General features: G+C 39.1%; 1 protein-coding gene across 2 annotated transcripts; it reads right to left on the reverse strand.

Annotated features, from left to right (window-relative positions):
- Positions 1-3,139: 3,139 nt before the first annotated feature.
- LOC121980717 lies at positions 3,140-16,971 on the reverse strand. 2 transcript variants are annotated; one of them, XM_042532891.1, is made up of 3 exons: positions 16,589-16,971; positions 16,093-16,475; positions 3,140-3,442 (listed from the first exon to the last, which is right to left on the reverse strand). In XM_042532891.1, the coding sequence occupies exons 1-3, from the start codon at positions 16,814-16,816 to the stop codon at positions 3,379-3,381; spliced, it is 675 nt and encodes a 224-aa protein (XP_042388825.1). In that variant the 5' UTR covers positions 16,817-16,971; the 3' UTR covers positions 3,140-3,378. The 2 variants fall into 2 exon arrangements, with proteins under 2 accessions (XP_042388825.1, XP_042388833.1); XM_042532899.1 differs by lacking the exon at positions 3,140-3,442 and adding an exon at positions 14,233-14,390 and having other exon boundaries at positions 16,589-16,970.
- Between the last annotated feature and the right edge of the window lie 395 nt (positions 16,972-17,366).

Consider the following 17,366-nt stretch of genomic DNA (forward strand, 5'->3'; position numbering starts at 1 on the left):
ACACTATTAGGTCTCTTACTTTTTAGTTCTTAGCTCTTTAGCCCCTGGAACCGGGCGAACATGATCTGCGACTCTACAGAGAAAAATCTCCGCTGGAGAAGTTGCGACAAAAATTGTCATGAATCATTGTGACCAAAGTTGTCATGAATCATTGTGATAAAAAAAAAAGAGAATACGTTCGTCTCAACATCCCCGTCAATTCATCTCAGAATCAACACGAAGGAGGTAAATCACGAGCGACTACTAACCTTTAGAATAATGACTAGCACATAAAGAAGATATTTATCTCGACTTTATCAAAATTCGATACTCAGATCTCATTATGACAATATCTCATGTGTTAACCACTAGATCCATCCGAATAGATAAAGTTGTCATGAATCATGATCCTTGTCTTCAATAAATAAATAAAATATATTACACAATTATTAGCATCATAAAACGAATATAAACAGAATTGTCAGACTCAAAAGTCATGCAATATGTTATAGTATGAAATGAAATGGGTTAATTCCCAATTGAGTCCTTTTTGTTTGCCTCATCGTCATTTCGTCCATTAGTTTTTTTAATTGATCCAATTTAATTTTTCAATTTTTGAATATTTTTTAAATTATTTTTTTCATCTAAATCCTGATTAAAATAGATAAGAAGACTTATTTAATCGATAAAAATGACCTATTAAATACGTTGTTTTTATTGTTAACTAGTTTCCTCTCACTTTGTATTGACCTAGGAATCAAAACCAAAGACTCATGCATAAGGTAGTGTCTTTTTTTTAGAAATCTCACATTCAAATTGTTCATCGATCACGCTTCCAGCTCTTTCGAGTAAACTCACTAAATTTCATCATTGTATTTTATTTCTAACAATTTCTCTTTAATTTCGAGTGATCACACAGAAAGGGAAGAAATCAAAGATCATTGAATAGACTCACTTCTTCTCGTAATCATTTTTTTAAACTTTTTTAGATTATATTTTCTGTTTTATGTAAATTTAATTTCTATGTCAACTTTTTATAACTCTTTCTCAATTGTTAACAAACCCTAAGTCTTTAATCGATTTGTTCCTTTTTTCCCAAAATATGCAAGTTTCCTTCTTCTTCTTTATTTGTTTTTTTTCATAATATTTTTTTACTTTGTTCTTACTAGTTTTGCATAGGTGAATCAAGTTTCACACTCCGAATTACTAGTAAAAAATTCCACTTCTACAAATCAAACGAATTTAAATCTCCGAACCTTCTAAGAATTCGATGTATGCTATGATATTCTGTTGGAATATTTCATTGGTTCAGTTCATCAATATCAATAAAGATGAGCATCTTTTGTTAGTGATTGATGATGAGTGAGCAAGGTGGATATGAAAGGCTGTGTTTCCGTGGATTTGAGTCATTTGGCAACCTTTGGCATTTCATCTTTGTAGTTAAACCTTTTTGTTGTATGTATATGTTATGGACCTAGGAAAGTATGCAATATGCTGAGATTGTGTTCTGGTTAATATTTGATTTGAATTTGATTAATTTTTACGGCTGATAATGGTTTTGTCAATGATTGATTGTTATAGGCACCGAGTAGAATTTAATCTCACCGAATCCACTCTCTCCTTTTCTCAAAAAGATTTACTCTTTCCGAGATTCCCATGAGGCTACACCGATTCAATTCCTCTCTCCCACTTTACAAAAGAAAAAAGGATGTCAATTTTTTATGTTATTGTGTTTTTAAAGTACAAAAGGGAAGCCTAAAAAATTTGTAGAGTTGGAGGGTTGACCTAACGTCATATATTCTCTCATTCGTAGTTTTATTACCTCATTAAGTATTGTCATAAGTAATTTTATGTCAAATAACTCTGTACTTAATTGAGTGACTGAAGTTCAAATTTTATATAATCTTAAGAAATGAAGTTCAGAAATATCATTGTCGGAAATCTTCCATTTTCTGTTTTAGGATTTCAAGAGGAAATTTGTCATAGTTTATTTTACACAATATAGAAAATTAGCGTGATATAAAAGTTGAGGTTTACCATACATGTCGTGAAGAGCAAATAAGACCCCATCTGAAGAACGGGACATATTCACCTCGACACAATCTACTCGAGAAGTTATATGTCAATCTTGACCAAAGAAAGCTAAATCAGACGAAATTCCATAACGATTTTTTTTTTTGCCTCTGATTTGCTTTTATGAAAGGGGTAGGTATCATGTTAGCGAAGACCCTTGTTGAGTCGCCTCCATGAGCACAAACCAAAGGAGGGTTTTTGATCCAGCTATACTTGCATAGTTATATCTATGACAGATGAATGATAAGCTAAAATCAAAATAATAAAGAGAAAATGGTAGGAGGAGAGGAGAGACCTAGTGGACGGTGAAATGGAAGTAGAGAGGAGAAAGAATGGCAACAGTAGGAAAAAGACGCTACCTCCTTACATCGATAAACACTTGGGGAAGAAACAATAAGCATGAGTATTTGATTGCGATTTCTAAGTCAATATAAATTAGGAGAACAAGTCAACAATAAAATTGATAAACACTTGGGGAAGAAACAATAAGCGTGAGTCTTTGATTGCGATTTCTAAATCAATAGTCAACAATGAAAGCAACTCATACAGTAGGTCACTTCCACCGGTAAAACAAATTTTCCCATCTATGTTAATAGAGATTTGGATGGAAGGATCGATTTAGAAAAACCTTCAAAAATTGAAGGACAAAATTGGGTCAATTGAAAAATGAGGGATGAAATTAGGACCGTGTCAAAAACATGAGGGACTAAATTAGAAATTAATCCTAAAGGAAATACTAAACAACCCTGTAAAAACACATGCATGACAAAAAAAAACAAGCTTACGAAGTTCGTATCTCTCAAATGAAACGATCAAAGGTCAATAAAGAAACAAAGGTTACACCTATACCGTTACGTTTACTTTTTTCCTAGTTTACATCAAATATCCAACTTACTCTTACGTTGATTAATTTTAAGTTGATGAATCCAACCTCACATAAGTTTTCTACCCCACCAGGATATATCAAACAATATTTACAATGGATGATCCATCAACAAGCATTCTTAAATCAACAATCCATTAAAGAAAATTTATCGGTCTCAAATGCCTAAAAAACTGAGAATACACCATGTCGTTGCACAATTGCCTCGTGACTACAACCATACACTTATTTTTGTAGCAAAAAATAATTACACTCGTCTCAAACGTCTTTCACAGTTCGTCCTCAGATTATGTAAAAAAAATGAATCATAAGATCAATTTATAACTGACTGTCAAATAACTAGGAATGGAAGGAGTACAACTATACAGTTACGGCCGTTGTAGAAGCGGTTTCATCTCTCATGAAGTAAGTGCAATTTAGAAGACTTAAGATTGTGAGTCTCGCTAAGTATTCCCCATCATAATTGGTTCCTTATTTGTTGTATTCCAATGATTTGTCCTTGTATCCCTGTGATTCAGATCCATAATCACATTGTTTAATCCAAGTGAATTCTTGACGACGGAAGAAATCAAATGCCAGAAGGTTGCAAATGAACAAAAGAGATATTGAAGAAGAATAAATAAAGAAATATCCGGAGGACCAGGAAAGAAGTACAAAAAAAAAATAACACTAAAATATCAACTTTGGAAGGATCTTTGACAGTAAGAGGTCCTCATATTAGGATATTATAATTAGATGTCTAACTGCTTAAGATAACATTCAGCCACAAGAGATGCTCACATTTTAAACACAAATTTGATAGCAACTATACAAAATTAAATTGAGAAATTATTGCATAAAATGAATGGTAAAATCTTCAAATTAACTATTAAAAATTACAAGACACTTATCAAATTCACCACTCATTTTAAGTCCAAGGATTCCTCTGACCACCCAGAAGTCTCTGAACACAAAATACCTAATTGTGAAACTTGGTCTTGTTGAATGTGATGATGATCGTAGGCAGACCAAACTGGGTGATAATTGGGCTCTATATTAAGTACCTGATTTGCTCAATGATCTACTTGTCGATGGATTCATCCTCGCCTCATTCAAGGAAGTAGTCTACTATGATGAATCAAGAATTGTTTTTGTTGATCTACCTTTGGAAATGATCCAACAAGGTGAATCTCCAATTCCTCAAATAGCTAAGTTGTATAAACTAATTCGAATTGATGAGTTCAAGATACCCAAGTCTTTTCTTTTTGAATGTTGGGATTAGCCCATAAGTGCTTGGGCAGTATTGAGCACAGCCTAAAGCAATGCCATGCCCAATTCAATTGTCACCTCTGTTTACTGTCCAAATGAAATTGTCACTTCCACCTTGCTGTGTCATAGAGCTAATGCAATATGTGTAGGATCAAGACGTACTGGGGAAGGTGAATAGTATTAGGATTGTAAGGTTATAAATATAGTCGCATATTAAAAACACATGAGAAATATCATGAATTTATAAGAAAAAGATATCTCCATTGGTATAAAATCTTTTGGATAGAACTTAATAGCAAAATCATGAGGGTTTAAATCCAAAGTGAACAATATCATAACTATTGCAGAGATATCTAAATTCTTTGGTCCTAACAATTGTTGCCGAAGCGAGGTCGCTTTTCATCGGACTAACCGTCAGAAGAAGCACGAGCCAGAGCCATGATCCAAGATCGAACCATGTGGGTGAAACCTTGAACGAAGTAGGGGAGGCTCTGAGCAAGTCAAGAGTGACCTGATACTTGAGGGAAACCTGTGGTCCTTTATTTGAGGGGTGATTGTTGGGATTACAAGGTTACAGACATATTCTTATATTGAAAATATATGGGAAAGATCAAGAGTTTATAAGAAAAAGATATCTCTATTGGTATAAGGTATTTTGGGTAGAGCCCAAAAATAAATTGGTATGAGGTATTTTAGGTAGAGCCCAAAAATAAAACTATGAGGGCTTAGACCCAAAGTTGACAATATCATTATTATGAAAATATCTAAATTTTTTTAGTCCTAATTAATAGCGCTCGTAGCTTTCACGTTCATTAAAAATAGTCAGAGTAAAGAGCAGCAGAATAAAGGGAAAAAAATCAAAACAAGCAATCACTAACACTTTGATTTACTTGATTCGGAGCCTGTGATGACTCCTACTCCAAGGCCCGCGATCGTCGATCGCTTTCGTTGAGCAATCACTATCAATCCGAATAAGTTACAAAAGTAATTACAATTGTGTATAAGTAACTTGAACAATTAAAGAAAATACCGATGACTAAGAGAAGAAATCTATTGGTGCAATCGACCTCCAAGGTTTTAATGTTAGACAAATATGTTTAAGTATGTTTAAGTATGAAGCTTGATCTAGGGAAGTCCTAGTTGTAGGTTAGGCAAGGGAAGTCCTAGTTGGAGGTTAGGCAAGAGAAATCTCGGTATATCGTGGAAGTCAGGTGGATAGGTTTGGAGGACCTGATCTTTGGGTAGCCAAATACTGAGGCAAGGGAAATCTCGGTATATCATGGAAGCCAGGTGGATAGGTTTGGAGGACCTGATCCCTGGGTAGCCGAATACTGAGTCCTGGTGAGTGAAGTCAAGTTGAGAAAAACCTAGGGGGAGATAACCTTAGGTAACAAGAAGTCTTGGAGGAGTGAACTCCAAGCAAGGTTGATCGGATGGTTTCCGGTCGACTGCGTGCGGTCGACCGGACCAATGGATCTTGGTAAATCTAGGATTAGGTTTACCATTATATTCTACATTATTATTATTGTTGGCTAATATAGTATTGTAGGAAAGGTCTTAGTGGATTAGGCGATCAAACACTGAGCAGACAAAGTCCAAACATGTCTGGAGGACCATGTTTGGTAAGTAAATTGAGGTAAACAACTAGAGGAGCGACAGTGAGGTCGGGTTCCCGAATGGAACAACCTTAGGTCGCTCATCCAACTAAAGAAACCGAAAAGGTTTTAAAGTTGAGATCAAGATAGTCCTACTGTCTTTTATATTACTCATGCATTGTAATATTATTATTATGCTAACATCTGTTGTTTTGCAGGATTCTTTTCTGTCTAACACTGTGTTGTAGGTCTGACTGAATCGATCGACCGAACCGGAGGATCGATCGACCGAACAAGAAGAGATCAAAGAGTGTTCAGATCAAACCAGACCGAGTCCAATCAAGCCATGATCGATCGACCGAACAGTAAGATCGGTCGACCGAACCCTGATGACTCAGCACAGACAACAACGATCAGGAGCAGAAGGAAACTACACTGATCAATCGACCGAATCGGATGATTGGTCGACCGAACCGAATGATCGATCGATCGAACCGGATGATCGGTCGACCGAACCGGATGATCGGTCGACCGAACGATCAATATTCAATGCACAGTAAATGCGAATCTCGACGAACAGAGAAGGAGCCTATTTGGTCGACCGAACAAAGAGATCGATCGACCGAACCCTTAATGGACAGTTAATGCCGAAGATCGAATCAGCAATCAGATCTCAGCCAGGAAGAAAGGGAGTTGGTTCGGTCGACCGAACACAGGGATCGGTCGACTGAACATCGACGATCTTATAAATTGAAGGTCGAGGTCTGAGGCTGATAATGCAATTTGTTGTGGTTCAATTCTGTGCTAGTGCTACTCGTGTGATTGCTCTACAATTCTTCTACACGCAAACAAGTGTCGACCAAGCTTCAACTCCTACACATAGTCGGTATATTTTATTGTTTTTGTATTGCACTTAATCTTATATAAGATAGTAGATTGTTATTATCTTATATCATTGTATTTTGTACGCATTACTTCTTTCCGAGATTTTCGGGAAGAAGAATCTTAATGGATTGCTCATCGGTACGGTCAAGGACCGCGAGCCTTCGAGTAAGAGTCGACCTAGACTCCGAACGAAGTAAACAAACATGTCTATTTACTTTCCGCTATGCACAACTCTGATTTCAAAGGAAAAGAGAAGTTTTTAAAAAGGCGCGATATTCACCCCCCCCCCCCTTTATTGCACCCATTTGATCTACCAAAATCTTCAGCGTAGTTATTGTAGGAGGATCGGTGGCCGGCTAGAAGGGGGGTTGAATAGACGTAGCCCCCAAATCGATAGCTGCCTACGTATTCATTAACACAGCGGAATACAAACAATACAAATACAAATACAAAAGCTAAATACAATGAGGAAAGAATGCAAACCAATACACGTCAATGTAACGTGGTTCGAAGATAACTTGCTCCTACTCCATGGTTGTTCGTAAGGTGGACGATCCCGATCCTTCGGTGGATTAGCCCCCGACAAACTCCGGCTACTCAAGCAACTCCTTGTGGGTGGAGAAACATCACCACAACACCAACCAAGAACACTTGGACACAAGAGAACCTTAAGCACTTTGGTGACTACTAATTAGGCTTTAACCAAGTCTAATTTCGTCACCTTGGCCGGCCATCCCAAGCTCCTTCTTATAGAGCTTGGAAAAAAATAGCCCTGCTGTTTTACCGTTACCAGTCGACTGGTCCTTGCACCAATCGACTGGTTGGGCTCTCTCAACGGCTCTCTACCAGTCGACTGCTACAGTGCACCAGTCGACTGCTACAGTGGCTGCTACAGTGTCGTTGACTGTTACAGTACCCGCTGACTGCTGCAGTGCCCCATTGACTGCTACAGTACCCATCAGGATTCCCCCCCCCCCAGTACAATCTCTTATGCACTCGTACCCTCACGACTCACTTGACTCTTCTTTACAGCCTTGACCTCTTGCCTTCAAGCCTACTTCCTTTGGCTCTCGTCCCTCGAATGCATCCAAGCCCGTGGCTCGTCCCCAATGTCATCCTTCGTGTATGCCTCGAAGTCGCTTCCCTCGGCCCTTGTCCTTGCTGCCATGTCCACGGTCCCTCGGATGCTCAATCCTTCACCGGACCCGAAGCCATCAAGCTGAGTCATATGTGTATCCTGCAAACATGCACACTCACATACACATATCAAATAACAAGGGTAAACCTAACTTAAACCCTTTGCCCAAACACCAAAACACATGATCACACGGACCATTGGGATTGCTCCAACAATTTCTCCCTTTTTGATGTTTGGCAATACATTTAAGTTAGGGAAAATATATAGCAAATAAACATGCTAAAAAAAAACAATGGACTTACGTTGCTAAGGCTACACACTTGGACTTACACCGCCGAAACAAAATGCAACATGCATTGGAACCTATCCCAAGGCTCCCCCTACACCTAAGCCCTCAATGAGCTAGGATTTTACCACAGGAATATTTAAGAACCTATCACAAGGCTCCCCCTACGCAAAGGCACTTAAGGTTTTCCCAACTAAACTTTACTTCTCCCCCTACGCAAAGGCACTTAAGGTTTTCCCAACTAAACTTTACTTCTCCCTCTTTGCCTAACATCCAAAAAGTTCTCCAACAATATCCCAATTGTTGAAAACTTGTCGTCCAAACTGACCCTAAACTCATGTATTTATCCCTCATGGATCCCATACATCTAAATGAGTTGAAACGGTCAAGAACAACGCTGAAAAATAAGTTCAGGCTGGTATCAGTCGACTGCCCCTTGGTACTAGTCGACTGATCCCCTCGACACAACCTTACAGAAGTATTCTGTGGTCGAAATCTACTGTTACCAGTCGACTGGTATCGACACCAGTCGACTGATATCAACAAAATGAGCTTACAGAGACATTCTGTGCTCAAAAATACTGTTACCAGTCGATTGGTACCCTATTTCTGTAAAAATCAACCTTTTCTGGTCAACTTCAGAAATGCACTAGAAATTCCACAGACCTCCAAAAATCCCCAAATTTTATGGAGAGGTCCGTTTTACCCATGTCTACTTGGGAAAAATACATTACAAAATGTATCTATCACCAATCCCAAGATTAACATAAAATTCAAAACTAACTAAATGTCTCAATTGAACCTTGACATAAAGTCCTAGTTTTGACTTCCTCTTGATGTATTTGCCCATACCAACCCATAATGCATCCCTAGCATTGGTTTATATGACATCTATACATCCAAAATCAATTATCATGCTATATGACCCCAAATGTCATATTTCTTGTATGAAACACAAACCATGTGTGTCAAATCTCTATGTTTGAGACTCAAGTCGGTCTCCAAACCATTTGGCACACTCCATGACTCCTCTAGACTCCCAAGTAGTACCCACCTGAGATCCATTTTCCATGGGTCCCAAATTGACTCTTTTAGCTCCCCCTAGAGCCCTTAGCCTTAGCCACCTCCCTAGGTGACTCATCTATAATTGCTAGGCCACATCGGTGCACCTCCGGTGGCACTTGGCCTACAAACCTAACCTTTTTAACCTTGGACACCTTGTCCTTGGTTAACTTCTTCTTACCTTTAAATGACTTTCTCTTGTCATTTATTGGTTTCTCCTTGCTATAGTCATATGCAACCCTAGCATAAGACTTTCCATGATCATTTGCCACCCTAGTATATGATCTCTCCTTGGCCTTGGAGGGACTAGATCGGTATCCCAAGCCCGATCTATCATTGTTGGGTCTTTGACTACCCAAGACTATACTTAATTCCTTAGATCCAACATTGAATCTCTTAAGGAATTGTTCTAACTTATCAAGCTTTTCACTTAAAGCTTGATTCTCCTTCTCTAGGTTCCTATCCCTAGAGTTAATATGTCCACCATGGACATTACTAGACCTACCCTTCCTAGGCATATGGCTCCCCTTCTTGGGATTAATGCTTTGGTTCTCCTTAGGTCTACCATTTCTAGGTTTATCATGTACGGGTTTCCTAGGGTTTTGATTTATATTAACCCTATTCCTATCATGATATGTAAAACCAAAATTTTGCATGGGTAAATAATAAGAATTATTCCTAGCATGCATGGGAGTATAAGAATTTAAATTTGAATTACATTTCAAGTTAGGATATACCTCCCTTACCCTTGAAGCTCCCCCTAGACTCGAGCTCATCTTCTTCTTCTTCTCCCATTTCTTCAATTGCTCTAACTTCTTGAGCTCTCCCTTCCTTAGGCATTTTGTGTGGTAGTGCCCCATTTCACCACATGTGAAGCATCTAATGTGCTTCTTCTCCTTCTCCTTCTTCTTCTTCTTCTTAGTGTCATCATTTCTACAACCCACATTAGTATCTAAAATAATTTGAGTGGGTTTAGATTTTACCTTCTTGAGCAAAGGACATCTACTCTTGTAATGCCCCTTCTCATTGCAACCGAAGCACACAATATGGTCCGTTGATTTGACTTCGGTGGATATGCTCACTAAGTTGGTTTCCAAGATTTCTTCTTCTTCTTCACTTGTCTTGGAATCTTCTTCAATTCTTGAGGATGTAGATGATGCTTCATCTTCCTTCTCCTCCTCGGATGTTGAGCATTGCTCAACTTCCGGTTGCTCCTCCTCTACTTAAGCTTCTATATCCGTTTCTTTGAGTTTTTCTTTTTCTTCTTCTTCTAGTGTAGGCATAGGTTCTTCCCAATGAACCTTCTTGACCTTGCTCCACAACTCATGGGCGTTCTTGTATTCACCTACATGACTTATCACGTTAGAAGGCAAAATTTCAATCAATATTGATATTACCTTGTCGTTTGCTTTCGACCATGAGGTTTGCTCCTCCGTCCAATGTGGTGGTCGGAGCTTCTTTCCTTTCTTATCCTTCGGAACTTTGAACGACTTTTTGACCACCATCATGGTGTCCCAATCCGTGTCAAAGAAGACCTCCATCTTCATCATCCAATATGTGATGTCTCCAAGGCTTCCTCCTTCAAACTTTGGAGGTTCAATCAAGCCGGTCATCTTCTTGTAGTTGCTCTTCTCGGCGGTTAGTCCGGTGAAGTGCAAACCTTGCTATGATACCAATTGTAGGAGGATCGGTGGCCGGCTAGAAGGAGAGTTGAATAGACGTGCCCCCCAAATCGATAGCTTCCTACGTATTCGTTAGCACAACAGAATACAAAAAATACAAATACGAATACAAAAGCTAAATACAATGAGGAAAGAATGCAAACCAATACACGTCAATGTAACGTGGTTCGGAGAAAACTTGCTCCTACTCCACGGTTGTACGTAAGGTGGGCGATCCCGATCCTTCGGTGGATTAGCCCCCGACAAACTCCGGCTACTCAAGCAACTCCTTGTGAGTGGAGAAACCTCACCACAACACCAACCAAGAACACTTGGACACAAGAGAACCTTGAGCACTTTGGTGACTACTAATTAGGCTTTAACCAAGTCTAATTTTGTCACCTTGGCCGACCATCCCAAGCTCCTTCTTATAGAGCTTAGAAGAAAACAACCCTGCTGTTTTACCGTTACCAGTCGACTGGTCCTTGCATCAGTCGACTGGTGCCAGCCCAACGGCTCTCTACCAGTCGACTGCTACAGTACACTAGTTGGCTGCTACAGTGCACCAGTCGACTGCTGCAGTAACTGCTACAGTGTCGTTGACTGCTACTGGCTCTTCTTTACAGCCTTGGCTGCTACAGTACACCAGTCGACTGCTACAGCTCACCAGTCGACTGCTACATTGGCTGCTACAGTGCCGTTGACTGTTACAGTGCCCGCTGACTGCTACAGTGCCCCCCATTGACTGCTACAATACCCATCAGGATTTTTTCCCCCCGAGTACAATCTCTCATGCACTCGTACCCTCACGACTCACTTGACTCTTCTTTACAGCTTTGACCTCTTGCCTTCAAGCCTACTTCCTTTGGCTCTCGTCCCTCGAATGCATCCAAGCCCGCGGCTCGTCCCCAATGTCATCCTTCGCGTATGCCTCGAAGTCGCTTCCCTCGGCCCTTGTCCTTGCTGCCATGTCCACGGTCCCTCGGATGCTCAATCCTTCACCGGACCCGAAACCATCAAGCTGAGTCATATGTGTATTCTGCAAACCTGCACACTCACATACACATATCAAATAACAAGGGTAAACCTAACTTAAACCCTTTGCCAAAACACCAAAACACATGGTCACACGGACCATTGGGATTACTCCAACAATTATCATTAGATCAACTTTCGGACGTCGTGGAGGCATTTTCTGAGCAACACATAGAAGCAGAAGATGTTTAGAATGTTGTTGAGGTGCGGGTCGAATCCTCCTTTTATAGCTCATTCTGAGCGCCTAGACTCTCCCCCAAACACCCCCACAAGGCTGACGTGGCGTGCTCTCGTTGAAACTCAATATGTAAAAATTATTCATGTCTGAGCGTCCGGACCACCCCTGGGCGCCCAAACCATGACATAGGTCCCCCAATCAACGCACTCTAGCTTGCCATGCAGATAGGTTTTTGGCCTTCCGGACACCTGGAGCAACTCCAAGCGCCCAGAGAGCAAGGGCGCGTGGCCAGGCACCCTGCTCCAGGCAAAGCCAGTCTGGGCGCTTGGAGCAGCTCCGGGTACCCGGACCACCATTTTCATGATTTTATTTTCCTGCAAAATCAGGTTATTTTAGACAAATAATATGTAAAGAATGATAAGATTTGACAGCTTTTGGACTATCCGGTCCTGACTTTGAGCTTCGTTGAAACTCTAGGTCAGATCGACGCCTATTGTTCCCTCTTCGGGGAACACGTCTTCACCTACTCCTCTCAAGAGAAATTACCTTTTTTCATACCGTTCCTCCAGACCGTCTGGACTTTTGTTTAGCGTCTGAGACTTCATGACTTCATACTGAACGTCCACTCCATGACATGTCCAGTCTTCCACCTAATATCCGCGACCCCCAAGATTTTCACCTAGAGTCCTTGACTCTAGAATTTCACCCAAAGTCCTCGACCCACAAAGACTTTATCTAGTCCCTCAAACTAGGACTTCATTGTCTAACCACAGATAGGACTTTCCAATTGTCTAACCGCAGCTAGGACTTTGTTTTGCCTAAGATCACTTAGGACTTTCCTACACACTTAGTTCAACTTCTTAGAAAACAAGATAGCTTAACTTTAAACTCTTTTGTCATTATCAAAATACAAATTCGACGTCAGATGTTTCATGTACCAATAATACGATGATACCATTTTATGTAGGCGTCATTGGGGCCTCGTTGAGGCCCAGTATCATGGGCACTAAACCTTAGAGAACGGTATATAAACAGAGGTTAAATGGAGCGGACTCAAAACGAAAACTGAAGACAGGTCATTCGGTTTGCCAGTTATGCTGAAAGCTACATGCTGAAATAGAATGTTTTGTACGTTGTTATGCCTGATATACACTACAAATTGTCATCTTACATACCTTATAAATTGACAGAATTGCTAACAATTAAATTGCATCAAAGGGGTTGCATATTACAGCGTGCATATGGCTCGAAGGGATAGGATCCCACAGACACGTTAGAAAACGATATGCATCTTCAAATTAATTAAATGAATAATTTAAAATCAATCCATTTCCAATACCAAAGAATCATCTAGACAATTAGCTCGAGCAGTGGTCAAATATCTGTCCAGAAACTGCATTTGAGATTACAACAATGTAGCTGACATCAAAGGGACTTTTTTAAACTAGTGGGAAATGTGATTCCAGGTATCCAGAAACAGTTCGCAGAACACAAAAAAGAAGACCTAATCAATAATTTCACATGCATTCCATGTCAGATCAGTTTGTAAGCCTAGTCACGTTTGTGATCCCATCAGTTGAGCTACATCCAACTATTAAACTGCCATGAATTAATGATAGACAAGTACAAAATGCTACTTGTTAAGATATGCACTGGCATCTTAACTCTTTAGTATCCAGGTGGTTATTTTAGTAAATTTTCATCATTGGGAAGGATATATATAACATGGATGAAAACGAAGGATTTAATGTGTTCATCTAACTCTTAGTCATGTTCTTAAATACATTCTCACTTCAGCAGCTCCATTAATGCAGATTTTCTTATAATGTTTTTTCATATGCTAACCAATGGAAGTTGCTAGAAAAGAAAAATACTAGTAATGCGTTATGCCTGCATGATTTGGACATTAAACTGCCAATATTTAACTGTCCAGTTTCAGAAAACTTTCAAGCAGAGAAAATTTTTGCCTACAACCATGGATATATAGGCATCTGATAATAAGGGTAATGCGAAACTGTAGCTTGAAATGCTCTACATGCTAATCCATAATGTTACTGATAAGAACACATTTTCTTTTGGGTGGTTTTCAATCACTTCCTAGAGCCATCTTGTATGATGACAACAACAATATATATGATATTTTGTCACAAAACAAATTAGCATGAGTATTTTGAAACAAATTTATCTTCAATAAATTGGAAAATAACAAACACAGAGAGATAGAGAGTCTACAGTCATGCTAATAAGGGAAAGGTATATCAATTAGTGCTGAAATTGTCCTTTATGTATCACCCTCAACCTTTTGTCATGTTTCCATTTGTGTGACTTCTAGCATAGAAGTATCTTTCACCAGACTCCTACAGTTTACTGTATAAGCAGAAAACAATTTACTGACTTATAAACTCAGCAATAAATAACTGAAATCACACTTCCTAAATCTGCTTTAGCTTGGTGTACGTGTATGTACAACAATACAGAGTATAGTATAGGGCAAAAATAAAAAAGACACCTGATTTTCATTATCATCGAAAGGGCATCCCATTATATTTTTCATGCAAAAACTACTTATCGTCATATCTTGCTCTAACTGGGTCAAAACTACTACACAAAAGCACATTAAATCAAAATATTTGTTTTCCAACTTAAGTTAAAATTGTTGCAACACTGTTTTAGCAGTTATGACCATAATTACTATAACTTATACCAGTTATAGCTATAGTGCTACAACATGGAGCAATTTGACCTAAATTGGTTGTAGTAGCTATAGCTATGGTGGTAACTGCTATACAACGTTGAAACAAGGGTATATTTGGGATTTAAAATATGATGGGGCACCCTTTCAATATTTTTTTCAAAATAGAATGCTCTTTTGATGATAACGAAAATAAGGGGCACTTTTTTAATTTTTGTCCTAAAATATAAAAGTATTCTTTTACTAATTTTCTACAACTTAACCCATAAACATACAACAATCTAATAACCATGGCAATTAGAAATAAGTAACTAGGGTCAGACTTAAGCATTGCTTTTGTTTATATACAAGATAGAATCCAATTTTTTAGAACAAAATAAAACAGGCTCCAAGTTCCAACAAGGTTACCCACAACCATTCAGGCCATTAGTCTCCTAAGCAAGATTTTGGTTCCATACCTACAGTGTAGGTGGTTCTGGTTCCCAAACTCAGAACCTCACAAAGGTTCTGCTCTACTAGGAACCAACACTATTCCATATATGCCAAACCCTGTTCTTATTTATATATATAAAGTTCCAAGCACAGGCCTTCGTACACAAATTTAGCACAGAAGCATGCATCCTCGACCTTCCTACTAAAACTGAGAGATTAAATCTATCAGACAGGGCTACTGCATCCAAAGTGCTTGCACCTTCAAGAAGCCCTTATTCTCGTCTACATTTGTTTTCATGAGCCATCTTTTCAATTAACTGAGGGATATTGAATGCTAGGAAGATCACTGTGGCAAAACCAGGAGCCGTGGCTCTCCATCATTAATTGAGAAAAACAGCTCTCAATTTACCAAAAGAATAAATTAATAACGACTAACAAAATACCAAGCCTCTTGAAGTAGTTCTTCTTTCTTTAAGTAAACTAAATGTTACAGGCAAAGAGATACAGAGATTTAGACAACAACCGTGTCTCTACAGCTAGCTATACACAAGGAGAAACTAAATCTGCCAAAAGAGTCATATTTGTTTTGGATATGTGCACCAGAAAGAAGACTGCATTCTCTTCTATAAATTAATTGTGGCGAGAAGGTGTCGTTTAACTGATTAAGAAGCAAGCAATTTGTCTGATAAGTAGTCACCAATAGATAAACCCCCCCCTTAAACTATATGTGTTATTTAAATAAGCTTAGAGTTGCAAGCACAAAGATGCAGATTTATCCAACCATGCATCTATGTATATCATTAACGTGAAGTGTCAAATATGTCAAACAGGGCGACTCCATCAGGTATTATTTTCATTAACGTTAACTACTCAATGTAAGCGTCAGATTCATATATTAATTATGTAAGGAAGATCAAGCTTTCCATCGTCAAATCGAGCACTCACTGATCCTTGCAGCGCAAAATTTTTACCGCTGGCTTGATCTCCGTTGAAAAGACGCGCTCAGGCCGGTTCACGAACTTGCAATTAGGGCAAGACAAGGCCGCCTTGCTCATCATCACCAGCATGTGACAGCGAGCGCAGACCGCCGCCACCATCTCCTCGGCGTCGGGGAAAGGTGAGACCCGCGACAAGGGACCGCCTCTGAAGTCCGTCTTGGGCTTCTCCTGTTGCCGCGTCGATGCTCTAATCGGCGGCGGCTCGGGGCTGGCGAGGTTGAGCTCGAGGTCGAGACTCAAAGGCGAGCCTGGCGGTGGGTCTAAGCTCAGCCGGGGGTCCGTCGACGTCCTCCGGCGAGTCTTCGTGTTGTAGAAGTGGATTTGGCCGGACTGCAAAATTAACTCGAGGATCGATAATTAATAATAATTCTTCTCTGTGAATATTTGAATTTAAAATAAACACACACACACACACGCAAAATTTGAATTTTAGATATACCCACCTCGATATCGAGACACCGTTGCCAATCCATCGGCAACGGAGCGTCGAGATTAAGATCGATCTCGTCTTTCTTCTCTTCCTTTTTGTTCACTTTTATATCCTTCGCGGGCAATTCTCCATCCTCTTCTTCATCATTCCTCTTCTTCCTCTTTTTGGATAAAAAATTCTCAACTTTGGGGCACGACCTTTTCTTCTTCTCAATAGGAAGGGCTGCTTGCAAGGACACCATGAGCGGAGGAGGAGCAGGATATCGAGTCAATTCTCAAACACCAAACTCTCTCTTTTTTTTATGTGATTCGTGGGGACTTGAGATTTGCTTATATAGGGAATGGATTGGCTTGATGAAAGGTGTTGGTCATTAAATTGTAAGGGGATATAACTGCAAGCAAGGATCTAATGCACCATATACATATATCTCTCTCTGTATATATATCCATCTTTTGATCATTTATGCATGGATTGAGAGAGTAGCTCCTCACATCCCTATTCACTCAATGGTGATTATGATTATAAACTGATTTTATAATTTATTTTTTTTTGATACTGTGAGGAATATATGTGATCAATATAATCATCTTTTACCATAATATATATGCATAGATATGGAACACAAAGTTGATATATAATTGTTTATTGATAAATCAAAATAGAATAATTCTAAATAGTTAAAATCTGACCCGTTAAAATAATTTTTTTTATTTTAAAATTATTATTAAAGGTGTCCAAATAATATCATATTTTATGGATTAATTATATACTTTCTCACCTATTTTCATATT

The sequence above is a fragment of the Zingiber officinale genome, chromosome 1B (assembly GCF_018446385.1).
Source record: "Zingiber officinale cultivar Zhangliang chromosome 1B, Zo_v1.1, whole genome shotgun sequence".
Lineage (NCBI taxonomy): Eukaryota > Viridiplantae > Streptophyta > Magnoliopsida > Zingiberales > Zingiberaceae > Zingiber > Zingiber officinale.